The 21,575-nt window shown below is 45.5% G+C and overlaps 1 protein-coding gene across 4 annotated transcripts in view; it reads right to left on the bottom strand.

Moving 5' to 3' along the window:
- The window catches only part of LOC120901509 (probable G-protein coupled receptor Mth-like 1), a 153,079-nt gene that overhangs the window by 16,021 nt on the left and 115,483 nt on the right, over window positions 1–21,575 (bottom strand). For all 4 annotated transcript variants that reach the window (XM_040309517.1, XM_040309516.1, XM_040309519.1 and 1 more), the window contains exon 5: window positions 13,478–13,659. In XM_040309517.1, the coding sequence (XP_040165451.1) occupies window positions 13,478–13,659 (182 nt within the window). The remainder of the gene's footprint in view (window positions 1–13,477; window positions 13,660–21,575) is intronic.

Raw genomic sequence — 21,575 nt, 5'->3', positions numbered from 1 at the left:
CCTGCAGCTCTATGAAAATCGCAAAGCTGTTAATTAAATTGAAACAAACAACAGTTGCCCATTTCTCTCTGCTCTTCCTCATTATTCATTACGTACACTTTATCGATGTAATTGATTTCAAGCATAATACCCAACACCCCACCCCTCACCCTCCACATCGAACGCACGGTTCTCTCTGTTGACCGTGTCTGTCGATCCATCACACAGACACACCATCGGCGACCCAAAATCCACCATTATTTATGAATCATGGCCATGAATACGTTTCTATTTTTAATGTGCAGCATCACTTATTTGCTCGTCACCGTCGTTGCCGTAGTCGCATATTCCATCTCGATGCTGCCCCATCAAATGGACCGACGACACCAACCACCTCCCAGCCGAACTCCCGGGGTGTTTCGCTCCGCGTTTCTCTTCTAAAACAAACCACCGGCGATCTTCCGCGTCTTGGTGTACACCGTGGTAGTACCGTGGTGGTGCTCTAATCTTTACTTGTTTGTTCATTCATGCTCTTTTCCAAGAGCTATCGCACATCGTTCACCCCGATGCTGCGGGTTGCTCGTTTTTTATTCCCATTTTCTTCTCGTTTTTTTTATTGTAGTTGCTACAACCCGGGTCGTAGTCGTTGTTCCCGGTGTGATCTGCTGCGGTGCTGTTTTCCATCCGCACGCCGGCTTTGATTGACAGCTTTGGCTCCGCGGATTGGTGTCAAATGTATGCGAGCCCCGCCGCACGATCTTGGGCCGCCTGCGCGTTTGTTTGCCCTTATACCCGGGCGGCAGCTATCAGTATGGCCGTGATCGTCAAGAAACTGGACGGTCGGACGGACGGACTCTTTACGTTTGCGTTTGCGCCTCCAAAGGGGGAGACGCAGAGCGCAACACATACCCGGGGGACGGATGGGAATGCAAAAACAAATTTCACTTTTCGCACATTGTACGACGGGGGCTGACCTGTGTTGTCGACGAACAGTTTCGTCGTTTATCTTCGGGTCTCTATGCCTCTATGCTATGAGAACGTGTGCGCGGTCCGGTGAGGTTGTGGCAACATCCTCTTCCGGATCCATTAACAAGTACCCCTGAAGCTATTCATCCCGTGTGCGGGTGAGGGATTTTTTTGGGGAAAGTAATGCGTGATCGCGTTGAAAAAGAGAGCTCAAAGACAACTCAAACAATATGGCAAGGGATCACGAATGGTTTCTTCTTAAAATTAGGCCTCCATCTGAGGTGGAGCGTCAAAAAGCGGATGTAATGTAATCGAGATCTAGGCAATTTTTGTTCTGATGCAATGGACGGGACGGGCCTCACGGCGAGTAATGATGACGGGGTCAAAAATAAACCTCTCGCGAAGAAGAAATGGAAATTTCAACAAATCACCACGAGAGAGGGTCCGTTATCATTTAAACTAAAACGCAACTCCTTTTTTCCCCTGAGCTGAGAATGGCGGCTAGTCCCACCACAACCAAAAGGAATCACATCGTAAATATTCGCCCGTCATTTCAAACCCGAAATTTTGCACATTAATGCGATCAGTTCCTGCGTCTGTTCCTTCGAATCGATTGCACGATTGTGCTGCGGGAGCTTTTGTTTTTTCTAGACCATTGGAAAATGGATGTTTTTGTTTATACGAAATTGTGTGCCATTTCTTCTCTTCACAAGAGCAGAGTTGTTCCTGTGGTTGAGATGAGGTTTTTGGTAGTTTTTTTTTATTCTGGCACATTTGAAAACCCTCCACGAAAGTCTCCATTTGTGAGCAGCGCACATTTTGTGTTAGTTTATTCAGGCAGAAAATCAGATGAGGTTCCGGTTTGATGTAGAGCAGACTGGGTTTTTTTCTTTTTCTCTCTAATATCTATCAAAAAAGCAACAGTTCACCAGACCAACCGTGCAATTGCTATTTCTTGGAGCACGGCAAGGAGCTCGTGATCTAAACACAATACGATATGATTGTGAGTGCTTCTGAACCATTTTTATGGCACGTTTGGAGCAATGTTTCCTCCCGCTCAGAATGCGGACTCAGGAAGCAGTATTCAATTTCTTTACGGCACCATTGAATTGGTCGTGATCAAAGCGAGTGTGTGGCGCAACGTAGCTTTTTTGCCATAGCCATTTGAAAGCAACAATTTGCATTTAGATTGCATAGTTTGCAGATAGTTCTACCTTTTTAAGGCTTGATACATCGGAGTAGAGGATATCCGGCATTGGGAGACTTCAAGCACTCGATAAGGAAGGTATGCTTCGTCTTGGAGTAACGTGTTGAATCTGTTCCTCGTACGCTTTTGATATTGAAAACTTGTTCCCAGTGTTGTGTCAACTTCTTTAATGCCATAAACGCCTGTTGACGGGTGTTGAAAATTATTCACATCATCTGTGGACGACTGCACAGAAAATTCGAAAAATCCTTCCAATCCCGTCTCAATTCCCCCTCAACCATTACTCATTACGGTGGTTGTAATAATTTGTCTGCAACAACCCGGCAAAAAAGGAAAACAAAAGCAACAGCTCAAGAGCAAACAGTTTGGAAATTCTGAAAACGTGCGGATAATTACGATCTCTGGCCACGGGCGCAACAGACCTCAGAAAAACACCGGATGTGCGGCCTGCGAGTATATGGGCAGAGACGCGGGCATACAATCTGTGAAAAAAGATCGTTCATCGTGCGTTTGCATGTGTACCAGGAGCATCGGGGTCGAAAACGAAAACGAAAAACCACACACACACACACACCCTTTTGCCGAACTCACTGACTTCATGACCCATTTCCCACCGGAGCGATTACAACGGAGCGAATAACGTGTGTCTTGTGGGTTCCTTCCCTTTCCCCGCGTGGTTGTGCGCCCGTTTACGTCCGTCTGGTTTGCTCAGTGTCAGTCGAATACGCATACGGCCACTGAATGACAAACTGTCTCGATGTGAGACACAGCAAAAGGGTTGCGACAGATCTTGGTTCATCTTTTTTTTGGGGTAATTCTGGGAACTGCGAATTCCCTTCCCGGTTGATGTATTCCAGCAAATTATGAAGGAATCTTCAACAGGGCCGACCGCGGTCGAAAATAGCAATTTGTGAGGTATTCGTGTGGTGTATCTCTTTATCATCGCATGCGATTGGACGGGGTGGCCGTGTCGCAATGTTTCGCAAAACGTATCGTTATCTTACTGTGAGAATGGTGAAAATTGGTATATTTGGAACTTAAAGGGCCTAGGTTGTACATGATACAGAAGAAATTATTTGTGCTAGACATGCGATGAAGTGAAATCCAGTTTTAGAATGTACAGAAGTAAACAATTCGGCGGCCTTGTTGGATCGTTGTTATGATGGTCGTTTTTGGATTATATTTATACACAATGTAATGAAATTAAATAATCACAAAAAAGATTGAACTTAATTTAATTTCTACGGACAGGACAAGCTGTCCACTACTGAATAAACATCAATTTCATCTTATAAAACAAATATCCTAGAGCTCAGCAAATGTTCTTTAAACGTACATGCTTACCCTCTGCAGTTCCGCATAAAGCCAAATGCATGAAAAACGGAGCAAAATTTTAAATTAAAGCGCTCCACAATAGACAACGCAGAACACGTCATAAGCTTTAATTAAATTCTTCACACACGACGAACGTTGCGCCGTGTTTGCGAACTCAATTTAAGTTTTTACCTTGTGCAAACTTTTCTGAAACGACATACACACTCACACGCACACTGTCGTTGGCTAGAAATTAAACGTTCCATTCCTGGTGGTGCAAAGTTTAACCCTCCCAGCAATAGCCCCCTTAGCAAGCGGTCGGTGCTGTGAAGCAAAAAGAGAAGCTGGCAAAATATCACGAGTCATTTTCTATCAATCAACGGGTATGGGTGGATTTTTGGGGTGGCAATATTTGCTATTTTCTGCTGTTCTTTTTTGTGAGTGTACAGTCGCTGGATAAACTTCCCAGGGTAAAAATGTTCCCTAAAAGTTATTATCCTATTGCTTTTTTGCTCCGAACTTTAATATCAATCGGATCCGGTCTTGCAGGTTTTTGATTCCACACAATAAAAACAGCGATGAAAAGCAACTTCATCAGCATCGCGCGAAAACAAACATCAATTCAATCGGATATCCCGAACACACCGCGCCACAGCCAACCAAAACGACATCTGTCCAATCTTGCGCTCCCCAAATGACAAGCAGATCGTTCCGCTTATCGGCCTAAAGAATGCGCTCACAGGGGAAGAAATCGCATCGCATCAGTTTTACAACTGCTCTACTGTGCGGAGTGATTAGTAATCTTATTAATCGTGGCCGCGAGCTGCCGATTTCTCTTCGCCCGGGTTGTTCCCCTTTTACATGCAAATTAGACCGCAACGATTCGCGAAAGAAAGCTGAGCGAAGGAAGAGCGGCAATAGATTAGCACATTTTTGTGTGCTGTATGCTTTGTATGGCCTGCTTTTTTCGGGTTGGAAGCCGGTGGAACCAGGTGCTAATTGAAGATCGCACCGACGTGAAAACAAGCTTGTACCATTCATTCTGTCCGTTCGGTCTATCCACGTGTGGGGTAGGCCTGGTCTTGGGGTTGTTTGAAACAGCGTGAACCATTATCATCGTTGATTTATGTGTTTTCTCAAAACGGTTCTACCATAAATGGGAAACAAAAGAGGAAGCATCCAATTGTGATTTGTCTTTCTAAAATGGTTTCTAAAATGGTTGAAAACACTTCCCTGACGGACTGTTACGGAAGTAATGTATACGCCTTAATTTAGGCAATGTTCTGATACAACTTCTCGCTAATATCTTCAACTCTAAGCACGAGCAATCCACTTTGAAATGTCCAACAACATTAACAAATGCCTCCTTTCTCGCTTCGAGTATAACTTCCAAACCTCCGATTAGCGAAAAAGAAAGGAGGAGTTGTTCCCCCGCCCCAGGGATGTCCGTGTCAAAGATTTCACGTCAAAGATTTCTCCCTCGCTTGATTCTTTCTAACCCACCTCAACCTACATTTATTACATGTGATTTAGGATTTTGGGGTGGCTTTATCCCATACAAAATAGAGATATGTATGTGATAATCGCAAACCCATTCACATCGGTAACATAACTCCCAGATCGATAAGCGCCCCGATCCTGAACGATCGTTAACAGCGAAAAGGGAAAGCATCTACACAAAAGCGCCCAACATTGGAAGAAAGGGAACAGTAATAAAAGCAGCACACAATGAGATAAAGCGGCAGCTCCACATTGCGGGCAAAACTCAGTAAAAGCCCAAATCCCCGTTCAAAACAATGGCATGATTGATTGTGGTACGCCTGCTAAACTCTCCGAGCGATCTGCACGGTTCGATCTGCACATGCGATAAACGCTCTGGGTCGTACCACTCTTTTTATGTCTTTTCTTTTCTTGAAGAAGGTGGACGCCGTTTTGGTTTGAGGTTTGAAAATCGCTCAAAATCACCTTCTAGAAAAGGCACCGAAGAAGCGGAGGGGTAGGGTAAACATAATCAGCATAACAAACCAGCAGCGTGCCTAAACATTGCGGGCCGACTGTTGATTCGAATGTGAACGTGAGATGCATTCTTGAAGTCTTTGTCGAGCAGTAGAAACCCCAACCAAGGTGTGGCGGTCGATTCGGGTGAAGGGAATTCGTTTTATTGTCACATTATCGTTTGCGTCATAAATTCAGTGTGTGCACCTTTTGCTGCTGTTGCTGCTGCTGTTATGGGGATTACTTTTTATTGCTTTATATGCGCACAATACCTTGGCACAATAAACTGTGCGAGACTTATTTGGCGTTTGGAGATACATCGTTGGTGCTTTTGATTGTGAAAGCACATTAAATCTGAATCGTACACCATGGGGCAATTAGACAAATTAACCTCCGATTAGAGGCATTTAAAGTGATTTGAAACAGAGGGAGCATGGTGTAGGCAAAGTTATCGATCTAGAAATTACCCTCGAAATCGTATTTAGCTCCAATCAAAGATGAATTCGATAAATCGAAGATTTCCTTTCAAACCAGTACGTCCTCCATCAGGCTCATAAATTAATCCCATTTTGATGCATAATTGAAAATTAATTACACACATTTTTTCTACCATCCAACAAGAGATACACCTACCTCCTCTGCCCACAACCGATACCCCTCTTATGATAATCTTTGTGTCCACTTAATCCCGATGCATCTCGAAAACGCTTTAATTCGCGGTAATGAAGTTGCTCAATTAACAATTATAATTATGTTAATTCTGATGCATAATGATCGCAAATTCTCCGCCACTGCCGCCGCCACCGGTCGCAACGAATCGCAAATACCCGTATCGCACACCACTATCAACCATCCTCCGGTTCCTCTGTCGGATGCTCCTTGCAGCAAGCGGGCCAGTTACTTGCCCACGTCGGGATGAATATTGCTCTTCCATTTAATGCGTAAATACTTCCGCCATCCCACCGACCACGGTGGCGCATTTGTACCGACTACTAGAGCGGTACAAATGATCGATTTAATCCGTAAAAACATTCTCCCTCTCTCCCGTTCGCTTTGAGGTTTTGCAGTGGAGGAAAAAAACAGTGAAAGGTGATGAATAAATCATGATTAAATAATTGACTCCCAGCTCACCCAGATTGTACGCCAGCGAACGCATTCGAGTTCTGTGCACAGAGACTCACAGAAAACCCCTTTTATGTGGGATGTTTGCACTACAAAATGCGACTCCGAGCAGAAGAAAGTATGACTTTTCCTCACACCGTAAAGTTCTTCCATTGCCTCCCCGTTTAGCGGACCAACGGCTTGGAGATTGTATTAATTTTCTAAAGTTATAATTACACCCAGTGCTCGCGTGGTCCTTTGGCTTTTTTTTTGCAAGGGGGGAAGATAAACGACCACTACCATCCGGTACGGATATCGTTAGCTAACAGCTGAATGATGTTGCTCATAATTACGAGTGCAATGGGCGATACAAAAAAACGCCGATGTTCCGCATTGCACCGGCGTCTGAGAGCGTGCCAGCAAATTGCCAAGTGCTGCAGTATACCCTGGCCACTGTCTGGGATGAAAGGCAGCTTTTGCTGGCAGCTCTCCACTCCAAGCTGGAAGGATATAATCTATTTCCAAAGCGTTTTAGCGCAGATCAGGAAGTACTTCTGCGTGGCTACATGTTGCTGATGTACTGGATATTAAAATTCATGCAAAACTGGTCAAGAAATATCAATTTGAAGACATTTTTTTCATGAAAAAAGACTGATGGACTTAAAATAGAATAATCCTTTAAATGTGATGAAAACATCCCAACACATCGACATCACACATAAAGCTCAATATTCCAAATCCCACAAAAAACACGGTGGTACGGTGTTTTAATCTGCACATCAGCAAATTCTTCTTCCCCGCGCAGCAGAATAATTCAATTATGTCCGGTCGCCACACGTGCCCTGCAAATCCGGATGCGAGTACTCGAAGTTGACATAAATCAACCACACTCGATCAGGGGAAAGCATTGGTGGGAAAAATCAAGCAAGCGTATGAACGTGTTATCGACGAGGATTCATTGTGACGAAGACCACACACAAACGGACAAACGGCCCCACGAATTGTCTCTGTTCATTTATTCATGCCAAAGTGGGTTCGAAATGGTCAAACTCTGTGTGTATGTTGACACCATCCTACAACCTTCACAGCCGGCGGTGGTGGTGGTGGACAAATAAACTTTCCAGCATCGTTGCTGATCGAATTAACCACTGCAGCTGCAGCGAGCAGCGTAGGAAGAAGGAAGCGTGATTTGCGACCAGGAGAGAGAGCGCTCGAGTTCTCGATATTTATCCAGTGCAGTGCGCGCTGCTGTACCAATTTGTCAATATGTTTGCCAGTTTTGGATGTCAGCTGAAGCATCGGAAAATGTCAACCATTTTCCAACGAAACAGCAAACGAAAAAGGGGAAAAATAACGCCACTACTCCGATGTATGCATTCAACTTTCTTGTTGACATCGTGCGAGAACTGCATCCAATTTTCAACACGATTTGTATATACTCCTTTCATCCTCTCCGGGTGGTCTCTGGATGCCAAAAACGAATGCGAATGTTTGAACATCATCAGGCACATATTTATAATCCATTCGTTTTGCGGGGACAGCTCTTGACACGTTTTACCGCCAAAACTCGCCCGGCGGGATGCGGAATCGTTGAAGGATGTTGAGGTTGATGAATAAGTTGCTAACTTCCGATAATAATGGGAAACTAAGTTATTGGGCTCTATTTTCTCATTGAATAAATATTGAGATCTTAAACAATATCATGATCTGTCAATGTTGAAAATGTAAATATAAAATCAATGTTCCAAAATGTGAAGACAAACTTCTCACTGCCAACAATCAACGACTTCATCAAACAAACCCAACAGTCTATGCTGGCAGAAAAACGACACTAGAGCTACCAGCTGGAACGACCAACTAAATAGGCAGAAATAACAGACATTCGATGGAACATAATCAAAAACTCGTACACACTCGTCCCGACCCCCCCCGACTGCTGCGCGTTCATGTTCAACAAGAGATTCGGGACGATCTCGTGCTCGTCATCCTCATCATCATCGTCGTCGTCGTTGGCAACGATCCAGTTTCGTTCCGTCGTCAAAATCCGGCTTTAATGGTCGTCGTCGTTGTGTGTCGTCGTGTCGGTTCCGGCCAAAGACAAATCAAATTATACGGCCACAGAGGACGAAGAAATCACTGGGTAAATGGGAATGGGAGAGTGAGAGGAAGATAACCTCCCGCAAACCTTGTTCGATAGGGCGGGTGGAGAATGATTTTACTATTTTACCTCACATCCACCCTCGAAACAGGACGGGATTGAAGGAACAGGGTTTGTCGGATTAAGTTTGCAGATTGCTCGGAAATTCTTTCTCCACCCGCGCGAGCAACATGCTGCGAGGATACCGTTGTCTCGAGTGGTCGATGTCGAACTGATTTTGGGGAGGTTGTCGGAGCAAATTTATAAACTCTTCCTATGAAGAACCTACGAGGGATCGGGTAGAGAGGTTGACATGGGATCTCGACGGTCTCCTGGTGGAGGTGTACTGCTCCGCTTGTCGTCACGTACCCTGGGTGTATCGGGAGAATCGCGGACATATTTATTAGGCGAGAAATGTGTTTGTCCGTTTTGTTTTGCTGTTGCTGGACCACTGATTTTAGCTGCCAACGCTTTCTCCCCCCGTCTCCCCGCATGGACCCTTCCGAAGAGGGCTGATTTATTTTGCTGTTTATTCTTTTTCTTTTTGCTTTCCTTGGACTACGATCACTAGACGCGAGGTGGGCACGATTTGGTTCGAATTTCTTCCCGTTGCTGGTCTGCTGGTTTGACCCCTGGTTGGTGGTGGTGGTTTGTGTTTGCTTACCGACAACTTGCCCGTAGTAACATCCGAAAAATCTGGCCGTGTAAAACTCGTGACCTACCACTCAGAGGAAAGAGCACGGAACACAAGCGTACGAGGTGTACAAGAGATCTTAACCTTTCGCAACATTCGCCGTTCAGTGTGTCCATGCTTCGCCCGGATCCGTGTACTCCGTGTGTTCCGAGGTGAGAAATATTTTATGCTCCCGGCATGCCGATGTTGGCTGATTTATTTCCCCGGGTGTGTGTGTGTGTGTGCGGGTGCGATCGAGGCGAGTGTCATTGAACTAACGAGGATTCACCGCTTCACCAAGCACCGACCAGTCGGATGTGTGTGGTTTTTAATGCCGCCTGTAACGTTTCAAGGCTACGGCGGCTCGTACAGCTCGATCGATGGCCGGCGCCCCAGCGATACCGATCGATACGAGACGCACAGCTCTATTCCTTCGGTTTCCCGGGCAGGGCTGACCAAGCTCCCGACATGTGGTTTCGTAATTTTCACTTTCTCACGCAATTTCTCACCACCGGAGGAGCGGTGGTGGAGGCAACGAGATTTATCGCATAATTTGATTTAAATTACACTTCCCAATACCAAGTGGTACGAAGCCGCCGCTTCGCCAGGCTGCCGATAGACCTGCTCCCTTGTGCATGGACACATTAACTGGACACGATGTGCAACCAGACCTGGGGACTGGTTCGATAGACTTCGATAGCTGACTCTCTCTCTCCTGCTCTCTCGCTGCCAATTACGATGGCCGCAAGCGTTTTGATTAGCATCCCTCAGCTCAGGTTGCATTCGGTACGGACTGCCAACCCTCCCAAACACCTTCACTTCGTACTTTTTATCGGTGCAAATTGGCTTTCTGCAAGCGGCGGAGAGTGAGCGAGTAGTCAGGGAAAACGGAAGCTAGATACACCCGAGCAGCAACACAAGCAACAGCACCACCACCAGCAGCAGTAGCAAATCTGGCCAGCGGGCAATAAAACTTCAATACACCGTCCACTTCATTCCCAGCCGCCTGTCGGTGGTGCAATAAGCAACTCAACAGCGATCGACACCGGCGACAAAAAGGCTGTGCGCCCGGGTTTAATTAAAAGGCAGCACGACATGCAAAAGGCCGACAAGCAAACGGCAAGACCCGGTGTGATTTCTTAGCTCCAGCAGGCTTTCCAAGCAAACAGCGTCTGATGCAGCTTTTACGATTGGAGTTGGAGCAGAGCGCGTCTTACAACAGGTTAGCGAAATCGATGGCTCCATTGGGGTACCACCACCAGTGGCAAATCCCCGCTTTAGCACTGCCTCTACGGCAGGCATCGAGCGTTGAGCAATAATTCATGTCACCTTTTTAATGCATCAAACAGCGACATTGTTGAAGAAAATTGGTTAATGAAGGGGAAAATAAAAATAAACACGGGCGCGTCTCGGCAGGGTTGATTGGAGGATGCCACAGACGGCGTTATCTCGCTTATTACTATTCATGTATGCGCTCTGTGCATCAATCTGAGCGTGTAGTTCTTCTAATGGAATGATTTATGTCATCGCATGTTAATATGATATCCAATCAAATTGCCTAATTCTCCTCCTACGGGAGTTGTTGTGTGTGTGTGTGTTGCCATGAATAACATAAACCTGCTACAAAGGATACAGCCAATCTGCAATCTAAGAGCGCCTCATCGTCTCGAGGGCTGCTTCACGTCGGACATCGTCGTTACCTGGGTGGAGTGAAAGACATCGATTGAATATTGATAAGTACTTCGATTTCCCTCCATAATTGATAACTCCTCGGGCTGCCGATTGCTGGTCTACCGGCAAGTCCACTGTAGTTATCGTAGACATCAGTGCACAATTTGCCATCAGACACTGGGACCCCGGGAGCATTCCGAGCGTGGGAGATGATGTCAGGAGTGATAAATTGGAGATTGATTTCCATTTCAACGGGCAACGATTGAGTCTTCGTTCTCCTTTCACTCTGGTGGTTAGCCTTGGGACGTTTTCAGCACCTACTGCTGCTTTAGCCATTAAGCCCCAGCTCGGTACTATAGCAAGCGTTCTGAGTGGTTCCGGGATGGAGATGGATTAGATAAAATAACCCATGTGCCTCGGTAATTATCGACCATGAGAGCACGTTGAATGCAGTTCAAGATAGTCTCAGTAGTTTCACTTGTGCTTGTGTGTTCCGGTGTGAGATAGGCAATCATAGTGAATACGAAACCCATTGCCGGCGTCCTTGCAGCTGATCAAGGATAATGCTTCATTCTGATGGATACACACAACTACAGATTGAATTATAACACTATAAAACCACTTCTTTATAGTAAAGGATTGTGGTGAAAGAGGTTTAATTATTAGCATTGAACACAATCCAGAACAACGCAAGTTTAAATGACACTCGTGTGAAGAATATTTGAAAAGCGATAAGAGTTTCAAAATCGATAAACTCTTTATCATTCGTCTATTTACTCTCATAGAGAAGATTTTCTCCTTTTGTCCTGCTGCATAGCATGCCCAATTTTGCCATTAAATTAATAATTGCGAAAGTTGTGTATGCACAGTTCGACGATCCTAACATGAAGATACGCAAACGTACGAGATGACTCTGTTCAAGCCTAAATGTTTTGTCGAATAGTCACTGATAACGAACAACTTTTCCAGTTGGAAAGGACGAAAGACACACACTACACTCTCTTTTAGTCATTAATTTTGCATACTCTACACTCAACAGAACAACAAGTTTTGCGTTGCGATGAATGTTTGGAGGTAAGGCAAGTACATATTTCCTGGAAAAATATCAAAGCATTGCTGCCTTTCTCTCCAAAGAATCCGAATGGATCGATATAAAGTCGTTCTTTGTTCACCTACACTATGCATGTGCTACCAGAAAGCCTCGGCCTAGGAGTTGTCTCAAATGAAGATATACACACATTTGAAATATTCAGTGCAAAGCCTAAAAGCATTGCGTGCTTGAAAGGTGATAACAGGCGAAGGGCGCTTCCACAGAAAGTATGTGCAATTTTAATTGATTTTAACTGTAACCAACACCGATCGTTGATGCCGAAAGCCTGTAAACCCGCTGGATGATACGCTTACTTTCTCTACCCAATCTGGGAAATTAGTGTGGATGATTGTTTGTTGTGGTCAATCAAAGCGAAGATGCTTTCTAATAGACACCATCGCCCACCGTCTCATCCGCCAGTCCTGTTTGGATTGCTTTCATGCTTCCGTTCATGTCCATCACGCTTGGTTTAAGCTGTGCAGGCCAAACGATCGGCAGAAGCTGCTTGCAGAGTGCAAACGTCGGAATGCATTTGAAGTCCCACGTCATGCCGTCAAGCATTCCTACAAAGGGCAGAGGCGGCAGGAAACCCGTTCCGTCTAGACATTCGTCATCTTTTGGAGAACGGCGGCGTTTGCGGTTTTGGGGGATGATGCTCATGATGAGCAACCAACAACAAAGGCATTCTGCTTCCTCATGGATGCTCAGCAAATTGCAGCAAAACCAGTGGCACACTGGAGTCGACATTGATGAATGCACATGCACGGAAAGGAGTGGGATTGAAGCAGTTGGAGCCCACATAAAACCCCGTAGCCCGAGCCCGGTTCAAAGGCTCACTTGCTTCCTGTGGCGGAAGTAATTTAATCCTTCGCTTCCGCTTCCATCTCACCGGTCTCGGTATCTAAACGCTCCACCCCGAGACAGAGATGTTGGTGGTAAATATTGGTCGTGAAAATGGAATCGAAGCCACTAACCTAGTGGCACAATGCTATCTGTGCTGGAGTACGCCCTCAAGTAAGGCTCAAGGCGCTTACGCTTCTCCAAAGGCTTCCTGTGGGCGTGCGTGTGTGTGTGGGCACAACGCCTTCATATTGGTTCGTATAATTAACATAATGAAATGAAATGTTAGTCGGTTTGATTGCTGTGCCGTGCGTCATTGATGCATCGATGTCTAACGGGACTGAACGTACGCCTTGAGGATGTGGGCACCAAGGTACTTCACCCGAGCCGTCAATGATGATGATGCCGTTGACGTTGGAATTTAGTTCCGGGCTGGGGCGGTGTGTATTTGTTTGGAATTTGATGGTTAGATTATATACCCCATGTTCGGTGGTTTGCACTTACCGTAGAACCAGCATTTTGCTTCACCAAAGCGTGGCCTCAAGTACGTATCGTTGCTGTCCGGCAGGTTGTCCAGAATCGCCGCCACGCCGGCAAAGACCAGCGGGCCACCCCACGCGTACACCTCGTAGATGCGCAGCCGACAGATTTCCTGGCTTTTCTCCAGCGACGTTGGCCGTAAATCACTGTGTGGAGAAGAAGAAGAGGGAGAGGGGAAATATTATAAATACCAGACTATAACCACTGACCACTAGCACTATCCCTGACGTATACACACACTCTGTCTATTGCCAGATTTCTGTATCATTGTCAGGCATACACACACACATACACTGTGTGCTCGACGAAATCGACGGAAAAGATAAATAAAGAGACATGCATGCATGAATAAATAAATAGTTTCACCGACTGGCCTGCCACACGCTGCCTCAAACACTGGCTGGCTGGCTGGCTGCAGTAGTATCATCCTCATTGTGACGGGGCAATGCTGCATCAGCGATTGGGATGGATTCCGGCTGATGCTGCCAGACTGCGCCACTGTCTGCGTATGCGGAAAATGAAGCTTTTCCGGGAGATTGTCCACACTCCCCGAGAGAGGTGGAGTGGAGCGTACCCGAGATCAGTAAATGAAGTGCTAACAGTGCAAAGCTGCCAAATGAATGGCAGAGGTGTTGGCAGAGCCCAAGCGAACGAAGCAAATCGGTTGAGTGAGCTTTAAGTACCCATTCTTTGCGCTGCACTGATGAGGGGATGTGAGGATGCAATTGAGATACTTCCAGTAGCACTACCTGACTTGGTTTATAACATACAAACTGCTTTATTTTAAACACTTTTTGTGCAAGCTCACTGTGTTGAGAGCACTGCAGATGTATCTATTCCCAAACCTAAGGACTGGAATTTGATTACTCACATCACTACTACGAGCAGCAAGTAGACCAAAATTAACCAACCGGTCAAATGAGCACACCACAATTGATTGGCTCGCCAGGCAACAGTACATTTGTCCCTCGTTTGCGAGTTGAACGGATCTCAACAAATATACAAAACACGAACACTCACACACCACAAAGCTAGGCAAGTGCTTTAAATATTTAATTCTTGCTTTTAGGACTCAATCCAAGAAGGAAGAAAATTGCACCGAAAGTGTTTCATACACTAGAAGTGCTTTAAGTGCGCCGGAACTTGAAACACTGATCAGCGATGTTATTCGTTCTTATCATCGGTTCGATTCGATTCGGGAAAGTAACAAATCAGAGGATAAAAACACAGACTGCGCTTCGTTTTTTGCGGGCATTAGAATGGATGTCTGGAAGAACGTAGATTCCACCGGAAGGAATCAAATGGAAAGCCAGAATTCCAATCCTGGCAATGCTATCGTCGGTATGATTTATTCAAATGTTGTGCTTCTCCCAATATCTCACATCCGTTTTTGGCAGATTTTTGCTTTGGCGTATGTTCTCCATTTTGGGGAAGTTGTTCGAGTGGGGACAGTTTTTTTGGGGAGAAGACTTTTTGCCATTTCTTCTGAACTTGTAGATTTTTTCCTCTCCTGCTAGATGTTTGATAAAAGTTTTTTTTTCAAGATGTTACCTTCTTCCTGCCTAGAGCTTCTCCCATACCCAGCATTTCCCTAAAGTGGGCTCTCTAAAGGCATCATCATGCGACTAAACTAGTAACGACGTTATCTCATACTTTTTTTTGGGGACGGTTTGCAATCCCGGACGCCCTTTGGGACCGTTATGAATTGCATTTCACAACGTTTTTGGAAGCTTTGATTTCCGGTTGTGTCTTGTGGGGTGTGTTATGAAAGCATCGCTGCACAGTGTTGAAACACTGCTGCATCATCATCAAACGCACACGTAAGCTCGAGAGATGCTACAACATCCTTCTCTATGTGGAGAATAAAAAACACACACACAGAGAGAGTTCCGTGACCATTGGTCACAGTTCGCCCTGAACATCCGACGTTGATATAGTACGAAATTTATGAAAATTTATGATCGAACAGCGCGGGACGACACACCCGGAAATGGATCCAACAAACGCGCTCGGTGCTTTTGGGGATGGTCCTTCCCGAAAGATCGAAAAATGTGAAAATGTGGCATGCCTCGATGCTTCTCACACCCAAGAGGGACTCCCAAGACCGGTGCTTACTTGCACGGGAGGGTTCAATATTTGAGTGAAAATTGTGTTTTATTAGAAATTCGGCACCATTTGGTTGCATGATTTATGGACGGCACGTGAGCTTCGGGAACGTCCGAAAAGGCCACACATACACACACACGGGTTCAAGCGTCTGATGCTGCTTTTGCACTTTTCCAATGCGAACACGTGATAAAAGTCAAACACATGCACACACACACAGGCAAACTAATGAAGTTTCTTGCAAGATGTTTCCGTGATGTCGGTAAGACAAGCTACGAACCGACGACAGGAGGGCATCATGCCCGTCAAGAGGAATGTCTTTCGTACCATTAATCATAGCTGTGTGATGTTATCTCCTGGAACTACACACAGCTACACAAAGGAAGAAGAGGAGCAGGAAACCACTTGGGAAAGTGCTCAGATTTGCATATCAATCGATAAATCGTGTGCCACACTAATTGTGTGCCACAAAACCTGCCTGCCTGCAACGACTTCTGTGCCGGAGGAAATTGTGCCGGAAATTGAATTTTAACCTCACATAAAGGCACATAAGCATACCCTGCACGGAAATGAATTAGAAGCTGAAAGGCATTCTCCGGCAGTTTTATGCGGCTTTTTCCACACACTTCCTCCGTCCAAATGCGTTGCAATTAAACGAACACGTCGCCACGACGGCAGTGGAAGATGGTTTTTGCAATGCATCTAAACTCACCAAGGCCACCACAGCGTCGCCACCAACTTGTCCATCGATTCGCGATCGAAACGGCGATCATTGAACCGTAGGGCTTTGGCCGTCGTTTCGGTTTCGATTTTCACACGCCAATGTCGGTGGATGTGGAGCTCTGTGTTTGTGTAATTCTTCGCTTGTCGTCGAGTGTAGACACCGACACACCACGGAGCAAAAGAGTTATGCGCTGTGAAATTACGAAATTTTTATTGCACATTACGAAACAACCAAAGGGCGAGAATCGATCGAACGACACTTTTCTTTCGCCGGAACCATTAACCATGCCTTTTGCTAATGCTATGGGTGTCGATAAATTCTGTCCACCCAAGAAGAAGAAGAAGAAGAAGAAGAAGAAGAAGAAGGGGTGGGTCCGTGTACCGGGCGATGAGCTGAACGTCCTACCTTGGCATATCACAAATCACGCGCCCCGAGAGGTGGAATTCGATCGCCTAGTGTACACGAATCAAACGTCAACACTATGTCGATGAGGTGCGAACGAACAAATGACATCGAGCATTGGTTTAAGGAAGGGGAAATTTCATGCCTTTACGAAATTGCCCCAATTGTAGCTAAAGGACCTTTATATACTTTGAGTTATTTATAAAATTTTAAAACGTTCTTTAAACTAATAATTATTTGGATTAAAATTTACGCGAAATTAGCATAAAGCTTCTTGTTATCGCTGACTTGCTTCAGAATATTCAAACCAACCAACCAGCAAATTGCATAACTCCTTCTCCTCATCAGCCTCAGAACAAAATGGCAGCTGCATTTACGTTTTAATTGCCACAATCAAATCTACCAGCCACGACGGACAAAACAACCGAGCAATCAATCACAAGTTTGTAGTGGTTCTTCGTTTCGTACCCCCTACACTACACACCACAGCAATGATGATTGACTTTCAACACTTTCTGCGATGGTTCTAGCCGTTCGAAAGGGACCTTTTCTCCGCAGATGGCAGACGCCTGGAAGCCAGAAACCTTACTTTCCTGGTCCAATAAACTCTTAACTCATTCATCCGTGGTGTCAGTTTAACGAGACATTTCTTCATTTCGTGCGATGCGGTGCGGTGGAAGACGAACCGGTGCCGGAAGAGTTGGCTCAAATTACTTGTAACAACTTTCAGCCCAACAAGTAGTGCCAGCCCGAGACACTATTCTGGCGGTGGCGGCGACGGTGGTGTAATGGATCATGGTTGTACGATTATTCTGTGTCGTGGGATGTTGATGATGTTGATGCTGATGGTGAGGATGATGAATTTCATCCCTTCCAGTGGAGGAGGGAAGTACCACTTCTTAAGTAAACGAATTAATTAATTTAAATTTCCCTGCACAGCAACGCTCGCAGTGTTCACGCCTGTGCTTATTTACTCACGAAACAGATTCTCTAATTGTCGCACTCTTTGCCTGCGATGCGATAAAGGGGAAAGGAATAAGTATTGGGGGTTTAGGAGGGAGAGAGAGGAGGAAGCGGAGAGAGGAGCTAAGCTAGGACGAACAAGCAGCAAGAAGTGCCTCTTTTCACGCGCCTCCAGTGCAATTATAGTTGAATTATAGGAAGCGGAGGAGTTGAAAAAGAAATCCCGTTCCACCGTGTTTGCAAAAGTTCTTCCGGCATTCTAGGGCTCTACGGCGGAGGTTGAGGTGTAGCTGTGCTGCCCCGAGCAGGAAACTATCGGCCCGCTCGGTGACTGCATTTGGCCCACCAGGCGGGAATGGGTCGAGTTTTATCAATTAAAACATTTTAAAATTGTACAAGTTTTAATTAAAAGCGAAAACAGTCTTCACGCGACCACCGACGGCACGACCATCGCGTCACGACGAGTGCTTTATTTCCCACTTGGTGCGCCAAACTTTGTGTCGGCGAAGCGGCACCGGGAGCGAAGATCGTTACAGTTACCGATTTTCTGTGACGATGTCTCAAGTGTTCTGGTTTTATTTCTGCCCGTTTGAAAGTTATCATCCTCATCCTCGCTTCTTTGCAAGTGTTCCGGCGGCACACACCAGCGCTCTGCAAGCTGCAAGCTGTGGTATGCACAAAGACAGCCTGATGCTGGTGGCCCTGGTGTTGTTGCGCTAACCTTGCGGGATGTAAACAAGTAAACGCGAGAGGGCAGAAGTTATCTTTACTTCGTTCGAGTTACATTTCGAATAGTTATGCGGATACCAGTGTAGACAACAAACGACAAACACCGTGCACGAATGTATTCGGCGACGGAAAGTTATTTGCGAGTGGAAAACGAATGGAAAAAGCCGGAACAGCAGTGTCCATGTCAACTAGCTTTCGGGCAGTGAAAAGCTAAATAACATCACAAAAGAATGTAACGTATTTTTACGTAGCGGGAGCAGCAAAAGTTTTCCTGCAAAAATCCAACCAGACTGTCACGTACACGACAAATACAAAACAGACTTCAACAAACTGCATACTGGAACCGAATAACAGGGAATGGATTACAAACAATTTTTAAACTTATTTTAACACTTTTGTAGCTGTCGCATCGATTACAGTCTAGTCATTGGAAGACTTGGACAACAAAAACTCTATTGGAGTCGAGAATAAGTTAAAAGCGATCGTTCTTATAGCAGATAAAGTTGAAGATCACATAACAAAACTTCCCCGACGGGATTACAGTGATTGGATGTTTGTGATACAAACTTTCTTTTGTACATATTTATCAACAAGGGTTTAAATTCCAAAAACACGCATCTTGATCTGAAGAATGCAAACGCCCATTATAAATCCATTCCAAAACCCTCCCAAAATGATGATCTCTCCCTGTAACATATTTATTCATCGGCATGCGCATTGTTGCACTCCCCACTTTCGGAGTGCCCTGCGCTCGTCGATCGCGATCATCGGTCGATGAAATCGATGCTATTAAAGCAGCATAAATCAACCAAAGCGACGTGTTCATTTACGATACACCATTTCTGATCCCGGACGCCCTTTTCCCGCGGAGACGGTTACAGGTTTTTTTTTACCAAATAGTCAACTTGTGTAGGATGAAGAATGCGTAGGATGCACGGACATCGGAACCACGGTGCAAGCGCGTTTAATCCTAAATGAAGATCGGTGCTATTAAGGGTCCATTATGAAATGGGAAGAAAAGGGGGTAGATGCAAGATCACTTCACAAAATGCATGAATTCCAATGTTTTATTGTTCAATTTGTAGCTCTTTGTCAGGGACACATTTGTCAAAATAGAATTACTCGATATGCTCTCTCTCTCTCTCTCTCTCTCTCTCTCTCTCTCTCTCTCTCTCTCTCTCTCTCTCTCTCTTTCTGTCTCTCTTTCTGTCACTCTTACGCTCGTGCTAAGCTTTATAAAGCGCGGCTTTGAAGATTACAGATTCTATGAAATCCTATCAAACATCTCGCCCCTGCAACTGGAACTTTGAGCATGGCGTTGGCGAAGTGGATCGCCATGTAGTGCGCACTCTGTCTTCCGTTTTGCCCCTATCCAACCAGGTGCGCGTACACAGGTGGAAGAAGACGGAGAGTTCAATAACCGAAAGTAAACGAACCGTTAAATCTCATCATTTACGGTCAATTTCGGTTTGGGGTCTCCTCTTGGTGAGGGCAGCAGAATGAACAAAAGGGCAACGATGCTGCTGCTGCAATGGAGAAGAACATCATGATGATTCTGGTTTTTGGTAGCTAACGAGCGTCTTTTTGAAAGACGCTCGAGCGGGCGAGTGAAAGCGTGACGTTGAAACCTGCCGCTAGGCTCAGTACGGCATCGAGAATGAATCTTAATTTGATTAAAAAGTGAAAAGCAGCAAGAACGGAGACGAACAAATCACAGGGCGGATTGAGGTGATCAATATCTTGAGGAAACTACCGCTAGATTGCAGGCCCCTTGCTAAGGTAACGGGCGTGAACCTCACAAACCGGTTATGTTGAACACATCAAAGAGTCTCCCTACGCATCATGTTTTTTTGGGAGACGCTAATGACACGACACTAAGGCCACGAAATCGAGAGCAATAATCAGCACCATCAAGTATCACTTTCTGAGGTTCGCTTTATTACACACTTTAGAACATTCTAGTCATAAGAATGATAGATCGAGGTATCATTTGAATGATCCCGTTAGACAAACCAACACTTTCTCTTTTCAGATACAAAAGAGTCTTTAGCCTCGAGGATTGCCTTCCAGTGGAACAATCCAAATTGAGGAAGCATCACTCTTCTCGATTACTAGAATTAAGTTTAATGCCTGCGGATGTTTCGCTGAAGGCTGCACATCGTGACATCTCATTTAATGTGGATTTTGATGAGCAAAATGGCTAATTCAGAAGAAGCAAGGCCCCCGAGACACGTTAATTTGCAAAACAAACCACAAAACCTCACCCGGCGGGTGCGTGCTTTCGTTTGGATTCGTTTTTAATGACAGGGCTGTCTGCAATTAAACCCGTCTGTTGGAGAAAGGGATGCTTCAGAAAGATATGCGGCGATGAGGTTGAACCCAAACTCATTATTGGAGAAGATGGCACATACACACACACACACACACACACAGACAGTGATTGGAGATGTCTCGTTTTTAACCACTCACCGTTTTATTCCTGGACACACATTTCCTGTAACTTTATGTATCGTGAACTCCGTTCTAGCCCGTTGGCGTGAATCTTTGCACCCTATCTTGCCCGGGCAGTATGAAGCGTACTCAGACACGATGAATTGGCGGTTATAAAATGTGACAATAAAATTAAAATTATAGCCACCATAAATGTGTGACCAGCAGAAGGAATTTTCTATCCAACTGCTGCTGCTGCGGCGGCGTGATCGTCGGTGGGGTTTTATCACACTCTCCAGAAACCGGGAAGGGCTTTCGCTTTCGCCGCCACAGGGAAGGTCAGGGTTTTTTTTGCAGATACCCGGACGGGAGGCAGGCATTTGCGTTTTGCGTTTAACTTCAACCGGAAACGATGCCTTCGAATGGGTGGGAGAGATAGTGAGCGTCTCCTCCGGAGAAAGGTCACGGTTCATTGTGAGGATACATTATGGCGGTAGGACCAATAAAACCTCAACCCCTCTCAACCAGGGAATCTTGCTTTGCGAAACTCCACCACGAATGGGGCAGAAGCTCAACGATGGTTATCGTATTTATTGTTGGGTGCTGCTGTTTTCGTTCCAGCAGTTTGAGTTTGAATGCTAAATCACGCGTCCCTTGGTCGGACGTCGCTCGGAGGGATCCCCACTAGCACTATGATGAATGTTTCCT

The sequence above is a fragment of the Anopheles arabiensis genome, chromosome 3, assembly GCF_016920715.1.
Source record: "Anopheles arabiensis isolate DONGOLA chromosome 3, AaraD3, whole genome shotgun sequence".
NCBI classification, from domain to species: domain Eukaryota; kingdom Metazoa; phylum Arthropoda; class Insecta; order Diptera; family Culicidae; genus Anopheles; species Anopheles arabiensis.
Note: the sequence above shows the minus strand (reverse complement) of the source record. Positions and strands in the feature narration are given on the sequence as shown.